General features: G+C 44.2%; 1 protein-coding gene across 11 annotated transcripts in view; it reads right to left on the reverse strand.

Moving 5' to 3' along the window:
* The window catches only part of Elavl4 (ELAV like RNA binding protein 4), a 136,633-nt gene that overhangs the window by 12,614 nt on the left and 108,333 nt on the right, over positions 1–15,686 (reverse strand). For all 11 annotated transcript variants that reach the window (XM_075946798.1, XM_075946793.1, XM_075946800.1 and 8 more), the window contains exon 3: positions 10,010–10,113. In XM_075946798.1, coding sequence (XP_075802913.1) covers positions 10,010–10,113 — 104 coding nt within the window. The remainder of the gene's footprint in view (positions 1–10,009; positions 10,114–15,686) is intronic.

Below are 15,686 nucleotides of genomic sequence, written 5' to 3' on the forward strand. Positions count from 1 at the left end.
CAGATTTAAAGGCAAGCAGCATTTGGGTCGCTCTACTCCCAGCCTAAGCCCTGTTCAGCTTTTCTCCTCTATTTGGAGCTACGGCTTATTGTTCTTTTAGACTCTGTGTAATACCTCTGAGGAGAGGACCAGGCAAATGTGACAGGAAAATGATTTGCTCAGTCTGGCATCTAAATGCTCATCCTCAGACCCAAACCTTTTAGCTTTCCTCAAACATTTGGTAAACTCCAGCAAAAGGACTGCAAATGTCAGGCCCTTTGCTCAACTAAAACATGTACCCCAAATGGTCACCTTCAGCCCTTGCAGAGGGACTGTATTGGTGACATGTTGACCCTCTTGAGCTGGTGGTCTAGAGTTCAGGGCTTCCCATGCTATCGGCAGTGCCCTGAAGAATTCCTCTTGCCTTGAACCATGAGGATCTTGCTCATTTTATTCATCCACAATGTCTCACGAGACTGGCATTTCTAGGCCAGCACAGTTCTTGTTTCTAGATGAAGCCTGTGAGTGAAGAAGCCACTCCTCTTTGGGTAAAGGTGGCCCGAAGGCAGGTGACTTCACAGACAATACTGACAGAGATTTTTAGCATTCCCACATGCTCCAGATCTCTCTTCTTATGAGTTTGCAGTCCCCCTACCCGACACAAAAAGAATGCAATAATAATAAACGAGAGCCGTGGTGCTAGAAGTGGCCTCGAAAATTCGAGAGGTACTCAAGAAGGGCTGAGTATCTACCAGAGACATTTCTGGGAACGTGAAGGTCACAATTATATGAAGACCCTACACTACCCTTGGCCATCACTGGCTGCTGCAAAGCCTTCTTTCTAGACCGCAGGGATGTCCTTCCTGTTCTGATTAGCCTTCATCTTTGACAGGTGCTTGTCAAAAAAACAAAAAAAACAAAAAAACAAAACAAAACAAAAAAAAATCCGCCTGTTAGGCAACCACATTTTGAAACAAGTTACTGCAAAGCTTATACTTATGTTACTTTAACTGAAATGGAGATCCCAATATAGAATGGAAAGATATAGAGAGGTTAAGAACATCTTTGGGGTTGGGGAGCTTCAGAGATACGAATCCTGTTCACTTTCCAGATGTGTGACTGTGTGCCTCGCTGAGTGGCATCCCTTGAGTAACATAGCTCAGAAGCCCTCGAAGAGAGCCATTGCATGTAAGATTCCTAGGCACAAAGACTGGCCCCAAAGTAAGTCCTCAATAAACTGTGACTTTGCCACGATTGCTATGTAAACGGGCTTTATTCTAGACACCGGGGAGCAGAAATGTGTACAGCAGTTCCTGACATGCAGGGCTGCCAGTCTAGCAGAGGCTTCATTATTTGAAGATCAAGCTGCAGATTTCCCCCAGTCTGTTTAACACCCTATTCTCCGAGTGAATACAAACTCCCCAGAGCAGGCAGGTCCCCAGGGAACATTCACTCTAAAGAAACCAGGAGAATGGCAGTAGAGAGAGACTCTAGCGGTACCAGGGCGGTACCAGGGCTTCTGTGAACAAGCCCTTCTAGGGACCTGTAATCCCGCCTGTGGGAGCAGGGAGAGCAGAGAGCGGCCAGCTGACTCCTGGAAACAACAGCTTTGATTGTGAGGATCGGTTTACCTCTGTGCCTGTGGGCGCAGCCGTCCTCATAAACAGGACAGGTGTCTACCTTTGCGGCTCCGGCATTTATGTTCCTCTCTGCACCTGCCACCCCGTAATGTTATTCTTAAAGAATATTGGGGATAGAGCCTCATGGTGGCCTCTCGGATGCAGTTGGATCTCATCGCACTTTCCCCTGTTCAGAACTCTCGAAGGTGTCTTAAACACCTTGTGATGGAAGTCCGAACCCTTTCCCAAGGCATTCAGAGCATCTGGCCCTGGCATCTGGCCTGACCTCCCATCTCCTGCTGACCTCTGCATGCATGCTATGCTTCACTTGAGACAAAGACACAGTGGCAGGTTTCTGCATGTGGATGGAAAGTTTCTATCTCCATGCCTTTGTTCTTGCTGTGTATTTGTCCTCATGACAAAATGAATTCCTGATTACCCTCCTAGGCCTAGCCATGTTCTCCATGAAGCCCAGGCATACATGACTGTTCTTTCCTTGAATGCTACCAGAAGTGTCTATCTCAGTGGCCACAGCTATCATACCCTACCTAAAGCCTGACCTGCCCCACCAGGGTGCACATCGTGACCAACTCAGCACACTCACTTTCACATCTAGTTTCAAAGCTTTACTAGGGCAGAGGCTCAACTGAAACTAACTGTAGAATTCACTTTAGTGAATGGATTTCATATACTTTCCCGGGGTTAACTCAAATGGAAAGGACGGACCATGGAGTCAGGACCTAAAGGTACCGTAAGCGTATCTGACACACAGTAAAGCAGATGTCTTCTTAGGAGAGTTGTGATCATAGATTCATGCATCTTGGAACTCCTTTTTAAAAATCTACCAGGCTGGTCTGTAAAAGGCTAGGCCATACAACCGAGAAAAATCTACCAGACTGTCGAAGGTGCATACTCAATACAAAGCTCTCTCTGACGGCAGCCTCTGAGAGGGGAGATCTCGCCGTGGTTAGGGGAGGAGCAGATGCCAGACAGGAACCACATTCCTCCCCACCAAATTGCAACTCCTGCCTCCCGCTTCATGGAAGACAGGTAGGAGTGTGACAGCTGTCTGGAAATTCTACACTACTCCCTGTCATCCAGGGCTCCTGACTCTGTTGTCTGTGCCTCAGTGAGAGTCAGATTCACTCTCTTTTAATGCACCCCAAAACAGGAGGATAGAGGAAGGGTCTACTCCCCAACCCCCCGCACTTGTCATTCACCTTAGGGATGACCCTTCTTATCTTTATCCCTGGGAGTGCTGAAAGCCATGATCGCCTACACATGAAAAATCAGTATTGCCATTTTCCAGATGATAGACTCTGGTGCAATGAGATCAAGTACTTTGCCAAGGTCATTTGAACTAAGACAAATTCGGCTATGACTCAAAGTTCTGGGATCTTTCCACTAGGCCACACCATTCGGGACAGTGAAATAAAAGCCATGTTCTTGGCACAAACTGTTACTCTTCTTGGGAGGGTACCAAATTGGAACAGCCATGCCATAATATTTTATTAGACTATTAGATCTGGGAAGAACCACCTCCAAAGAGGACGCACGTTTGAAGAAGGAAAGTGAGCTCCCGAAGGTCATCGCATACAGTTTTACAACAGAGCTTAACTCAGAGCTCTTTTGAATGGACAAGAAGGGAAAGGGAAGGAGGGCTGGGTACTCTATGGTCTTTAGCAGACAAGTCCACTTGTCCTGAGCCTCATGATTACTATTCAGAGCTGACTCTTCTGTCCTCAGGGTCACAGATGTCCTAGGCCAGCATCATCTCACAGAACTTTCTGGGATCAGCAAAACATTTGATACCCATCATGTTTGATGGTCACTACTAGCTACACATAGCTACCACACACTTCGAACAGTCTGGATGTGACAAAGGAGCTAAAGTTTTATTTAATTAACTCAAATAATCCATGGAGCTAGTGGCGACGACATTGAACTGAGCAGTTTCAGGCCCGGAAACAATGCAAACTTGTGACATCTCAGAGCTAGGAGGGCATACGGGCTCATCTAGTCAGAATTCATGCCGGAACATTATCCGGACAGGTTCCATTTGAATGGCTCTGATGATGGAGGGCCTCTTTCCTATTCAAGGCCTATCCTGTACTGATAGCTATATAGGTTTTCTTCCCAGCTAATTTTAGATGCAAGGTTGAAGCAATGCCTTAGCCTCACTGCAGAATTTTCTTTCCAGGAGGATGGACCGGCAGTCATTACAGAGGAGATATATGGATGCAACTCCTCTTCTCATCTTTGCCATTCACCTCTGAAGAGCATTTGAATGCCAGGACTCTAACACAGCGAGATGAAAATGGGACACAAGATATCAGGTGGACTTGGGCAGGAGAGGTCCAGTGTTTCCGTTAATGTGGAGAAATAATCCCAACCTCCCCCACCCCTGTGTGTGTGTGTGTGCTTGAACAAGTGCACTCTCGTTTGTGTAATTTTTTTTTTGAGGCACTCACATCACACCATTGGTTTCTTTAACTCTTGCGAATGTCCTTGAATTTCACCCAGGCACTTCTGAAAACTTGAGTGTGCCCCCAACTTGTACCTGTTCTGTTTTCTTTTGTAATCCAGACTCAGAACACTGAGAATGACCTTCAAGATGCTGGGATCATATCAAGTTCAGTGGGCTGAGAAGGCAGAGCTGTTTCTATTTACAACCCTCTATATCTGTATGCATTTGAAATAATTCACTCAAAGAAAGTTGACAGGGCACCTGCAATCAGAGCAGCAAATGCATTCCCCCACTAGAGAGGGGGTGGCAGCTAGTACAACCGGTGCAACTGGGCATCTCCAATTTCATTGGCCTATCTCTGGCCCTTTCCTTGGGGATTCAGTGGCCCCAGTGTCCTTGCTGACCTTGACAGCAAAGAGTTCCTGCCCCCTCCGAGATGCAGCCACGATGGGGTAGCGATGCATTTTTTATTATTAACAAGATAGAAGCAGGCAGGCTATTATTTCTGGGTGGGGTGATATCCGTCAGCAAAAAATGATCTGCTAACTCTCCGGGAAGCATTAAGAGCCGTGATAGGAGAAATAATTGCTTATGCCGAGTGCAAAGAAAAGATGCCTCAGCGGAATGGAAGCCTTTAGTGAGGCAGGTGGATAGCGGAGGAAGTGGGGAGGGAGGAAGCACCGTTGCTCATGACCCCTGGCAAGGGAGAGAAGCGGGCAGAGTGAAAGGGATCCTGCTAAGCTCGAGTGTTCGGAGATCCCCCAGAGGCACTGCTAGTGCGATTAGGGGAACAAAGAGAAAATGTTGAGATCGTTCGTTCGGCAGCATCCTTACAGGAGAGGCAGAATAACCAGCCCACTTCCTCCCGAGAGGAGAAGGAAAGGTCCCTCTGAAGAGCTCTATTCAGCAGCCTCTTTCCTCGTCGGGTTGTCTGAAGACCTGGGCTGCTGCCTAGTGATAAGGTGCCTTTCTTGTTTCCCACCTCTATCTGACAGTGCCAGCCCATAGGGGTTCACTCGGAGTGGCAGAGGCAACCCTCTTAATCTACGACCTGGTGCTGAGATTGCTCACACCCTAGTTTGCACAAGAGCTGTGCTCGGGAAATGTTTTGTTATATCAAGTTGTACTTTTATCATTTGCAAAAGGCTTCATGTAATTATTAGAAAAAGTCAGAGTCACTTATAATCATATAATTCCATGAAGAAAAACTCCAAATACAGATACACACATATACCACATGCATACACACACATTCCATATTATGCAGTAAAAACATGCCCCCACACACACCAAAAAAAAACCCAACCAAAATCTAAGACTGATAAAACCTACCAGAGCCCCCTGCAAAATGCTGGTTTGAGGCTAAACACTCCACAAGGCACACAACAGAGGACCATCCTGGAACTTATTTTACCAGATTGACTCCCACTCATACCTCACACAGCCCCTCCAATGGCCAACGGGAACCCCTCTAGCCTCGATCCCTCAATTGCCTCACTGCAGCTTGCACGGCTAAGTGCCCATCACCACTGCCCTTGCTAGGAGTGAACCTTCAGGGACAGAGCAAGCGGTGAATACCTCTCTAAGGCTGCTTCTCACTCTTAGATTAAAGCCTGAAGGGGAACTTCATCACTAAAAGGTTTAGCAGAAGTGACGCCAAGCCTTCAAATCCCTGTTAGACTATGTTTTACCAATGCTTCTCAGGCGACTCGACGATCAGTCCAAACAAACCTGCTTGGATTACTTCTGTTTTGAGGCTTCTTCCTTTCTTCCCCTTTCCCACTTTCTCTCTTCTCTTTGTGCTCCTTCCACGTGGCTATGAAGCCCAGGCTGACCTTGAACTCATAATAATCTCTCTGCCTCCTGATGGTGGAATTGCCATGACACCCAGCCCCAACTCTGTTTGTTCTTAATTAACGCGACAAGGAGCTGAAGCACAGGTGAGCGGACTCAACTGAGCATTTCTTCCTGAGAGGCTGGGGTGACTGTGGAAATTGGGAAGCTGCTCTTTTCTGAGTCGGATAAGATAGGCATCAGTTGTCAAGGGGTATTAGGAAATCATTTCCAAGAACCCAAAGCCTGTTCTCTCAGTGTTCTCAGAGACACTAGAAAAACTAATAATTAGCACCCCAAGCACTAAGTGAGGCAAATCAGCTCCCCTGTGGCTAGCCCATGGTCCACGTTACTCAATGGCCCCATGAAACACCTGGATTGGAGAACTTCCAGGTCATTGCCATCATAGCTCAGTTAAATGGAAGGCCGTAGAGCCCGGAAAGCAAGGTCTTGAGAAGTTAAAAGTGCAGTGTGTCTTCAAATTAATGACAAATGTTCTGGACCATAAGTCCATGTATGAAGATTTATTTGCCTTTTGTATCTTCTTACCATGCCAGGGAATTAACCCTTGTGTGGCCAGAGCCAAAATACCCACCCACACACCCTCCCAAGGCTCACATGCTGCTGGGCAAACAGGCAGTTTGACATTCCAACACTAAGGACCCACTGCCAGAGAATTATTTTTAAAGCTTTTTAAAAATACTCCGACTGTCATTTACCAACTGTGTGAGCCTAGGTCTGTCTCCTGAACTTCTTTGGGCCTCAGTTTCCTCATTAGCATAAAGGAGATAATAGCACCTTCCTACCGGGCTATTTTTAGAAACAGCGATGAAGTGTGTAAAGCACTTGACTCCGGGATAGTTCAGAGATTAACCGGTAACAAGCGTTCCTATCGGGCACAACATCAACACTCCAAGTAGGCTAGCATTACTGTTGTTTATTGTCGTTTCCCCTCTAGCGCATGTTTACACATGCTAAACTGACAGCAGTGAGGCTCTAGGCAGGGGACTTCACCTCTTGAAGCCTGGTCTCCAGGTAGAATCTTCTCCCTTGAAAGAAATCTAATCTAAAGAACAATTTCTCTGGAGTCCCCATTTGCAGCTACTCATTGAAGGTGTAATTCACGCACCATGCCCTTTCTCTGCCAGAGGTCTGGCCTTGCTGTTCACATGCCCTCAGTGTTCATATGGTCCTCTTACAGCCTCCTTAATAAAAGGACAATGGATTTTGTTGATAGGAAAGCATCTTCTGTGGATACCTCCCACTAGTAGCAGGTAACCGGATGTTCACTGAAATCTGGCAAAAGCAATGGTGCCATATTTAAATCTCAGGCACAGAGATTAAAACTGACTTACAAAGGTCAGCTATTATATTATGTTTGGTTTCCCTTCATAATTCTTACTTTGTTTTTGTTTATGGCCTCTAAAAATTCAGAGATCTGACATAAAAGGAATGACCATCATGACCATCATCGGGGAATAGCTGCCCTCTTTGCCCTCCACTAACCCCTATCTCTGAAACTATCCTTGAATCTGGCAGTTAATCATTAACATAGGGATTCGTTCTTCATTTTCTGCCACTAATGTGTTTGTCTATCACACTTAAACTGATGTGTTTTCTGTGCTATCAGATATGTGACATCCTTGTCCAAGCACACACTTGACCAAGTTTGTCAACTTGTACTAGATGGTCCCAAGATCTCTGTAATGCATGCTTCCACAGATATGTGTGGTTTGTGGGTTTTGTTGTTGTTTGTTTTTCTCCAGATAGACAAGTTGTCTATTCCTTCATGGGAGTCAGGAGTAAAGAGATAAATCTCACGTCATTTATCAAAGCAAACTGAAGTAGTGGAAGTAAACAGTGGCCTGAAAGGCATAAAAAGCAATTTTAAGAAATTAATAAATGATGAGACTATTAACAGCACATGAAAAGGGTTTGCTTTTTTCCCCCTCCCTTTAATATGATTTTTACCTTAAACACTGTGTCCCTTTAGGAAAGGGAAGAAAAGTTAATAAAGGAACCTATCACTCAAACTTAATTTTTAGTATGGCAAATAAACTGCTTTAATGAAAGGGCTGAAATCCCTAGGTTTGCACATTAAATTTTCATCCATAGCAGAGAATGGAAATTATTGATTTAGCAGTGGCATCATGCATTTTGAATCCTACAGTGTCTCAGAAGTCCACATTTCCGCTGGGTGCAAATGTGTTAGCAGCATTTGATGCAGGGGGAGCCTGGGCTGGGTGGGAGGACAGAGAAGGGGATAGAGATAAGGGAAGAAAGTACACCAGCTCGTCACAGAAAGAAAATAATCAATGTTCTTTGTCTCCAAGATCCATTTAGATAAAGCATCTGACGGTATGATGGACCATGGAACCATTCTGAGACTAGAAACGCTGGGCCCAATCAGTCTTTGGGGGAAACTGCAGGGATCTTATGAAAGACTTTGAAAAAATAAAAGGCAAGCTGATGGTTGGTGATTTGATCCCAAACGGAAAAGGGTTTGGGTTTTAAGGAAACCACAGAGGAAAGAAAAGTACCTTTCTCAGTTCAAGGTCAGCGTGTCCGCCAAGGGAAAACTAAACATTTGACATTCTAATGTTGAACTGGATAACACACACACACACAATCAGTCAGGCCCACAAACAGCTCTCAGTGCAAGAAGGCCTCATCAGAATCAGTGACAGGAGCACTTTTCTTGACTTAAAGTATGAAAATATGTGTGTTTTTTTCTTTGAAAGAAATTAATCTTCCTGGCTCTCCAAGGACTATGCCATAATTAAACAACTTTTATTTCCCCCCTAGAGAATTCTTAGGAACTGATGCTAAGCCATGTCAGAGGTAGCCTTAAATCAGGCTTATTTCGGGGTCTTTGTGTACTACAGACTGTAGGAGATCAGAGAAAACAATAACTTTTAAGAAATAATCTAAACACAATTGCAAAACTAAATCTGCTTAAAAAGAAAAGTAATCCCCTAAAGTGTCCCCGAAGAGAAAGGTTCTGTTGTTTTTATTTCTTTCCAGCCACGACTATCTTATACTGCTAGTCTCTTTGGTTAGCCCAGATGTCAGAGAAGGTTCTGTGTTTGTGTTTTTGGATGCGGAGAGCTGTGCCATCTATAGAATTCCATTCTGGGAGAGGCTTCTCTTTTGTCCTACTTTGTGTCAGGCTTGCTGCCGTGAGGATAAGAGCGCCCAGGAGACACCTCCCTGCCGTTTAATAGGCTATGAAGGATGGGACTCATTAATCGGCTGGCAGCTGCCCCTAAACAGGATGCTGCCTGGAAGTGGGGGGAAGAAGGGAAAGGGAGGCCGAGGAGCACGCAGCGTCATCCAAGAGACCACCGCTGGATGCCCAAGGCAGGCAGCGTCCTGTCAAAGGATCCATACAAGAAGTCTGAGGTGAGAGCACTGCAGTCCAGCCCCAGAAACCTTCTACTCGGAGAAGTAGTCTCTACTTACTGATTCCTTTTTTTATTTAAAGCAATGATTTTTGAGCTATTATCTGCTCACCTAATTATTTCTAGGCTGTTGGATTGCTATTTTTGTTGTTTCTTAACTATATTTCTATATTTTCATCAGTCTAATCGTAGCTGCCCTTCTGATGGCACTGTGTTTATTTACAGGTGACTTTCTGCGTCCCAGTCTTCAAGGGAAGGTTCCTAATTATCCATACCGAAAAGCCCAGCTGCTCAGGCAGCACATAAGATCTCCTGACGTGGTCCTGCCTACTTCCCATCCTCATCAGCACCATCCCAACTTAGGCCACACTATTCATACCTGGGACAGTTTGCCTGCCTCAGTTTCTTCTGCTTGCTTGTGACCATCTGTGTGGAGTCAGGCTGGCAGGTCTTCTTTGTGGAGTCATGAAGGCCAGACCTCAGTCTACCTTCTGGATTAGAGATGTCACAGCTCCTGGTCCCTCCCCTCCGCAACTCACCCTCTATTTTGTAACGGCTCATGTCGTTTACTAAGCAGAGTGGACAGTAAATGTTCTTTGAGTAAATAAAGAACACCACTTCTGTTTCCCACATAGCCTGGACTTACTAGACCCACAGACTAAAATTTCACCAGGACCTTCTCAATCAGAAGCTGGTGCATCGCCTCTTACCTTTATGGTTTTGGTCTGGAGTCTGAGTCCATTTAAAGTGTTGATGGCTTTCTCTGCGTCCTTTGGATCAATATAGTTAACAAATCCATACCCTAAACTCTGTCCTGTGGAAATATTAAAAAAAGAGAGATAGGGAGACAGACAGACAGAAAGAGAGAGAGGGAGAGAGAGAGGGAGGGGGAGGGAGGGAGGAAGGGAGAGAGAGAGAGCTCAATATTTTTGCAGAAGCAAAACTTCCCCCACTGTCGTGTAAAATCCTCCTTTGGCCTGTGAGTCCTTGTCATTGGGACTCACCCTAAGATGAGAGGTTTCCAATTCCACAGATTTTCTTTATGGGTGTGGGCTCTTAACTCATAGGAACTCTCATCATCCAAACTAAAAACAGTAAATACCCTTGAATACTCCACCTGATATATACAAGTGGCAGCGTAATCAGGAAAAGACTGTACCAGGGAATAGAAAGACGGCATGCACAGTTTGTTAAGAGACATTTGCTCAGAGTCTTGGGACTTTCCCTTATCAATGGGGTCACTTTGGAGATAGGTCATTTACCCTCCATTTCCTCCAGATCTCTTCTCTGGAGATAATAGCACTTACCTTGGGCATATTTTGAGAGAGTTTAGTGAGGCCATGTACATAAAATGCCTTCTAAGGACAATGCCTAGACCATAGTAGGTGCTCAACAAAGGATGGCTGTATTCTGCTTAGTCCTGTAAAATTGGGACACGTGGTGGACTCAGTAGCTGTGTCTATTGCCTTGGTCATGCCTGCCACACCCACACTCAGAGGTGCAGAAGGACCTGAGCCGTGAGAACTGGAGACATTTTTAGTGAAGCATGCAGGCACGGCCAGAATTTAGAGCAGTTGCTACAAACCGTTCTTTGCCCTCATCATCCCCAGAGCCAAAGAACAATGAAAAGAAGAAGGGCAAGGGTTTCTACCAGAAAGAACCGAGGTGCAGGGTAAAGCACCAATGCACTCCGCGAGGAAGATGTAGCTACTTTAGGTAGAGATGATATCAAGTTGTCTACAAAGAGGTAGCAAGTGACAGGGCTCCCCCCTAAGTGAAATAAAAATAATGTACTTGCGATCGTGCCACTGATTATAAATAGTCCATCAGCTCTGCCATGTGTCATCAGCCAGAAATATCATTAGGAAACTTTACATTCTCTGACATACCCTTTAAGAAACACAGAGCTTGTGGTGGCTGCAGAACCAGCTCGAACTTCTCAGGCAATGTTATTGATTTGTGGGCGGCAGCAGAGCCGAAGGGGAGGAAGATGACAGGACATCACACGTCAGGGAAGACCGATTACATAAAGCTCTCTTTAGCCTACTGGGGCCAGGACTGAGAGATAATACAGCAAAAAGCCTGCCACATCCCGGTGACGGGAGCCCATTTCAGCAGCCAAAAAAATGTTTCCAACAGCTTCTGTTTGCTGGTAAATGTCTGTGTTTGTGTTGGTTGTAGGAGGGAACCTGGGAAAACAAGTCGAGTTCTGGATCAGAAAATGGGTATCTATTTTATCATTACAGGATAGAAGCAAAGAGAACAGAGAGAAAACTCAGTGACATTTGCTCCTCAAGTGGAAATCCTAAAGGCAACGTCTTCTATTAGGTCATTCCTTTGTTTCTGAAGAGCAGGAAAGACAGAGACAAACTTTGCAGGCAGGCAGGCAGGCAGGCTTGTCATCAACTGGAGTTAGTGACTTCCTAAGAGGGAGGAGAGAGCGTGAGGCATGGGCACACTTACTGTGACCCTTCTCTTTTCATTTTATCCTGTAAGTTTGGTGTGTGTGTGGTGTATGTGTGGGGGGGTGTATATGTGTGTTGTGTGTGTGGTATATGTGTATGTATATGTTGTGTGTGTGGTGTATGTGTGTTGTGTGTGTGTGTATGTATTGAGAAAGAGAGGGAGAGGGAGGAGAGAGTGTGTTATGGGTATTACAAGACCCTGGCACATATTCCCAGAAACTCTATTTTGCAAATACAAAAATACAAGAGAACTAATTTCATTGGTTTAAAATATAATTTATCCTAAATTTGTCTCCACCTCATCAAGCCTAACGAAATCCACCTAGTTAAATCTATTTTCATCATGCAAATATCTCAGTCATATTTGTCTTGCATATATAATATTCCCATAATCATTTTTAAAAAACCAGTCAAGCACTAAGTTGAACTGCTTCTAAAGGACATCTTTAAAGCAATTATGTCTATAACAAACTTGCTATAGGAGTTCTAGGAAAGAGGTTGAATAGGTCATTTTCCGGCCTAATATAATTTATATATGATTAAAACAGAATATGAAAAAATAGAAATGAAACATTCACTGGTTAACTGCTAATAGTAGACCTGACTCACTCTAAAAATTTCTATATTCTTCAAGGTGATGAAATATATCTGTTCCCATTATATTATGTTTCTTTGTAAAATCTCTCACATATTAATGGGTAACAAGGCAGGTAACAGTAAGTACAGTTTTTGCACTCTAGATTTATCTGTTTTAGATCTTGCTTCTGGAGGATGGAAAACTCAGGCCCAGGTCCCAGGAGGTTCTGAAGGTCAAGTGAGTGAAAGGAAACCAGTCCAGCAAGATGTGTGACATCAACCCAGCAGCCGGTACCATTTCCCAATCGACAGTCTCCCTGGCTCCTGACTATAATTACCACTATTGTGCTCTCATCTGCCGTCCCGGGTTTAGAGACTTCATTCAGCATCAAGAACAAAAATTCTCCAGGGAAAACCAAAACCCAGAACAATGTAACTTCACAAAGGAAGATTCTCCTTGATACAAAATCAACTGCAAACTCTGAAACACCGCATTGAAGAAGAGGCCAGAGATGGAGGAACTTGCCTGTGAATTGGAAGATAGGAGGTAACTCGGCTGCACAATGAAGCTGCCTGCGGTTAGCCTAGTTCATGAGCAGGCTTTCTTCACATATGCCTCCCAGCATCACAGGAGTCCAGCTATGTCTAATATAAATGCTTCATGGATCTAAGCATTCTCTTTTATAAATGCTCTGGAGAAGATTAAGTCCCAGAGCAGAAATTATAAAAAACCCAAGCTACATTTTTTTTTAAAGAATCTATTTTAAGAGTTGGGGAGAGTAAAATGAGCAAGAACTTTGGTAGCCATACATTAGTGGTGGGTTTTGGTTCAGCAGGTCTGTATTGTAAGTGCACGTGGACAAATAAAGATGGAATACATTGATAAAGAATGCCAGTGCTTTCTGCATGGAGATTGTGAGAGCTGCCACCCTGCGAGGGCTCAGGGGACACAGCCTGGGGCCTGGAGTATGTGCATGTATCTGCAATCCATAGATAACAGTCATTTTCTTTTTTGTCTCCTTTTTCAAATAGTGACATCTTTTCTCTTTATCAATGGTAACAAAATTTGGGCATACTGATAGAGCAACAATATTCTAAGAACAGAATATCAAACCTGATTTTTGTTCTAAATTTATGTTTACTTTGATCACAAGTTGAACAGCCATCCAGTTTATATTTACTAAATTATCTTTATTTAAGAAACAAGGTAGTGGGAAAGGAAGACTGTCTCTAAAATTGTAGGCTACAGTATCTAGCTCCTTGATGCCCACATCTGATCAGCTTCAAGCAGTCCTGTCCAGCTGGTGGGGGAAGCATCTCCACTTACCATGCATGGATAGGAAGCATTCTAGATAGTTTGGGATAGAAATTTAGAATGCAAAATGTAGTTTCAAGAGAAAACTGTATGCATAATAGCCAGAGCTTAAGGCACTTCCATATATTTTGGCTTAAACAGGTTCTTGTTTTGAAAAAGCTGTTCACTTGATTCTGAACCTGAATATTTTTGTTTTGATGAAGCATGGGCATTTGCACACAAGGAGAGAGAAAATTTTCTTTTGTTTTATGTCCTACTATGATAGGAAACACTTCTATTTGGGTATATAATTTTTATATCAAACCTATCCCTCTAGGAACCAAACAGTCCTTTTCACAAGAATTAGCGTATGAAAGATTATATCCCTGAACACATTAGGTCCTTGGCAGGTGTTTAAGCAGTACAAGAATCACCATGTGCACTTGTATCAACCCTACACATTTGCATATTTGGAGAAAGAGGCAAGCGGAAGTAACTGGGGGATTAAGTTTGCATTCATGAGGAAGGAGACACTGATATATCCAAGTCGGGCACTGGGAACCTATGAGCTCACTGGGTGGAGTGCATTCTTCTCAAACACAGATCAAGTGAAGGACAGAAGGTGTCCCAAATCCACAGTGATTCTGAGGGTACAAATGCTCTCCCAACCACTCTCGATTATATTGGATTTTCACACCCACTCTATGTGAAGAGAGAAAAGCATCATTTTACAGAAACGAGGAAATGGAAGGTCAGAGAAAATTATAATTTTTCTGAACATCACAAAACTGAATTGCAATCTAGATTTGCGTAGGCATTTGCTTGTTCGTTTTAATGTGTAGGGTAAGATAGGGAGCGATTTAGGCTTGGTAGGTTACAGTCCTTGTCACAACAATCATGCCATTGTGCGTCAGTCAAAGACACTGTTGGAACAAAGAGTGGCTGTGATCCAATAGAACTTTATCGAGAAAAAACAGATAGTGGCCGAACTTGGCTCTTGGACTATAAATTGCCAATCTTTTGGCTCTCAATCCTGTTTGCTGTTGCCATAAAATAAGATGTTATGAACAACTGAGGCTTTTTTTTTACTTACTTCAGAAAAAGCAAATTGTTTTATGTAGTTTGTATTAAGCATTTTTATTGCATTCAAGTGCTAGAAGCTGTCCAACCACAGCTCATCAAAATGCCTTGTTTTCTCTGAACTTCCCCTGCTCTTCAGGGCCCTAGAATCCTTCTGACCTCATGGCCAACAACAGCAGTAGCAAAGCCGCCTGAAGGAGCCTCAGCATTTCCATACTGCCAGCTTGCACACTTCGCTTTTTCCCTGTTAGAAGCAGCCTTCTCCAGAAACCTCACACTGACTCCTCTCAAGTGAAGAGCCCCCGAGGGGGTGGCCAGATGGGCAGTTGCTGTTGCTGGAAACTTCCGAGTTGAGTAAGGAATTTTTGTGATCATCAGCTCAAGCTGAAATCCTGGTGTTCATAGCACATGATAAAGTCCCCGGTCACCTTAAGATCACCTGCTTGGCAATAATTCACACACCAGGTTAGCAGCACTCAACTCTAAGTCAGGATGCCCCCACTGCCACTTCTGAGATGTCATTCCCAGAGTCTGTCTGAACATACCCCAAAGAGAGGCAGAGAGTGTGTGCCCGCCACCGTGTGTATAAACCTGCGTGTGGCTCATAACCACACTTGCTGGATAACCTTGGCTAAGTCATTTAAGCTTCCTCAGCCTGTTCCCTTGTCTGGAAAAAGAGAGATAATCCTCTAATCCCCGTAATCAAAGGATCACTGCAGGGATTATATGAACATGGGGACTAATAGCTGTTATAATTTATTCAGTGACACTTGGTGCCAGGCACTGTGCTAAATGGCTTACTCACATTACCTCATTTAATCCCATGTGAAATGGGCATCATCGGGCCCATGGTACACATAAGGAAAAACAAGGTTTAAGAAGTGGATAAAAAAACCTGTCCAAAGTCAAGGGGCTGGTAGTCAGGGCTAGTCCTGTATGACCCCTCTAGTGACACTCCAGATCATGCCTTCT

This window comes from Microtus pennsylvanicus, chromosome 13 (genome assembly GCF_037038515.1).
Source record: "Microtus pennsylvanicus isolate mMicPen1 chromosome 13, mMicPen1.hap1, whole genome shotgun sequence".
Classification (NCBI taxonomy): domain Eukaryota; kingdom Metazoa; phylum Chordata; class Mammalia; order Rodentia; family Cricetidae; genus Microtus; species Microtus pennsylvanicus.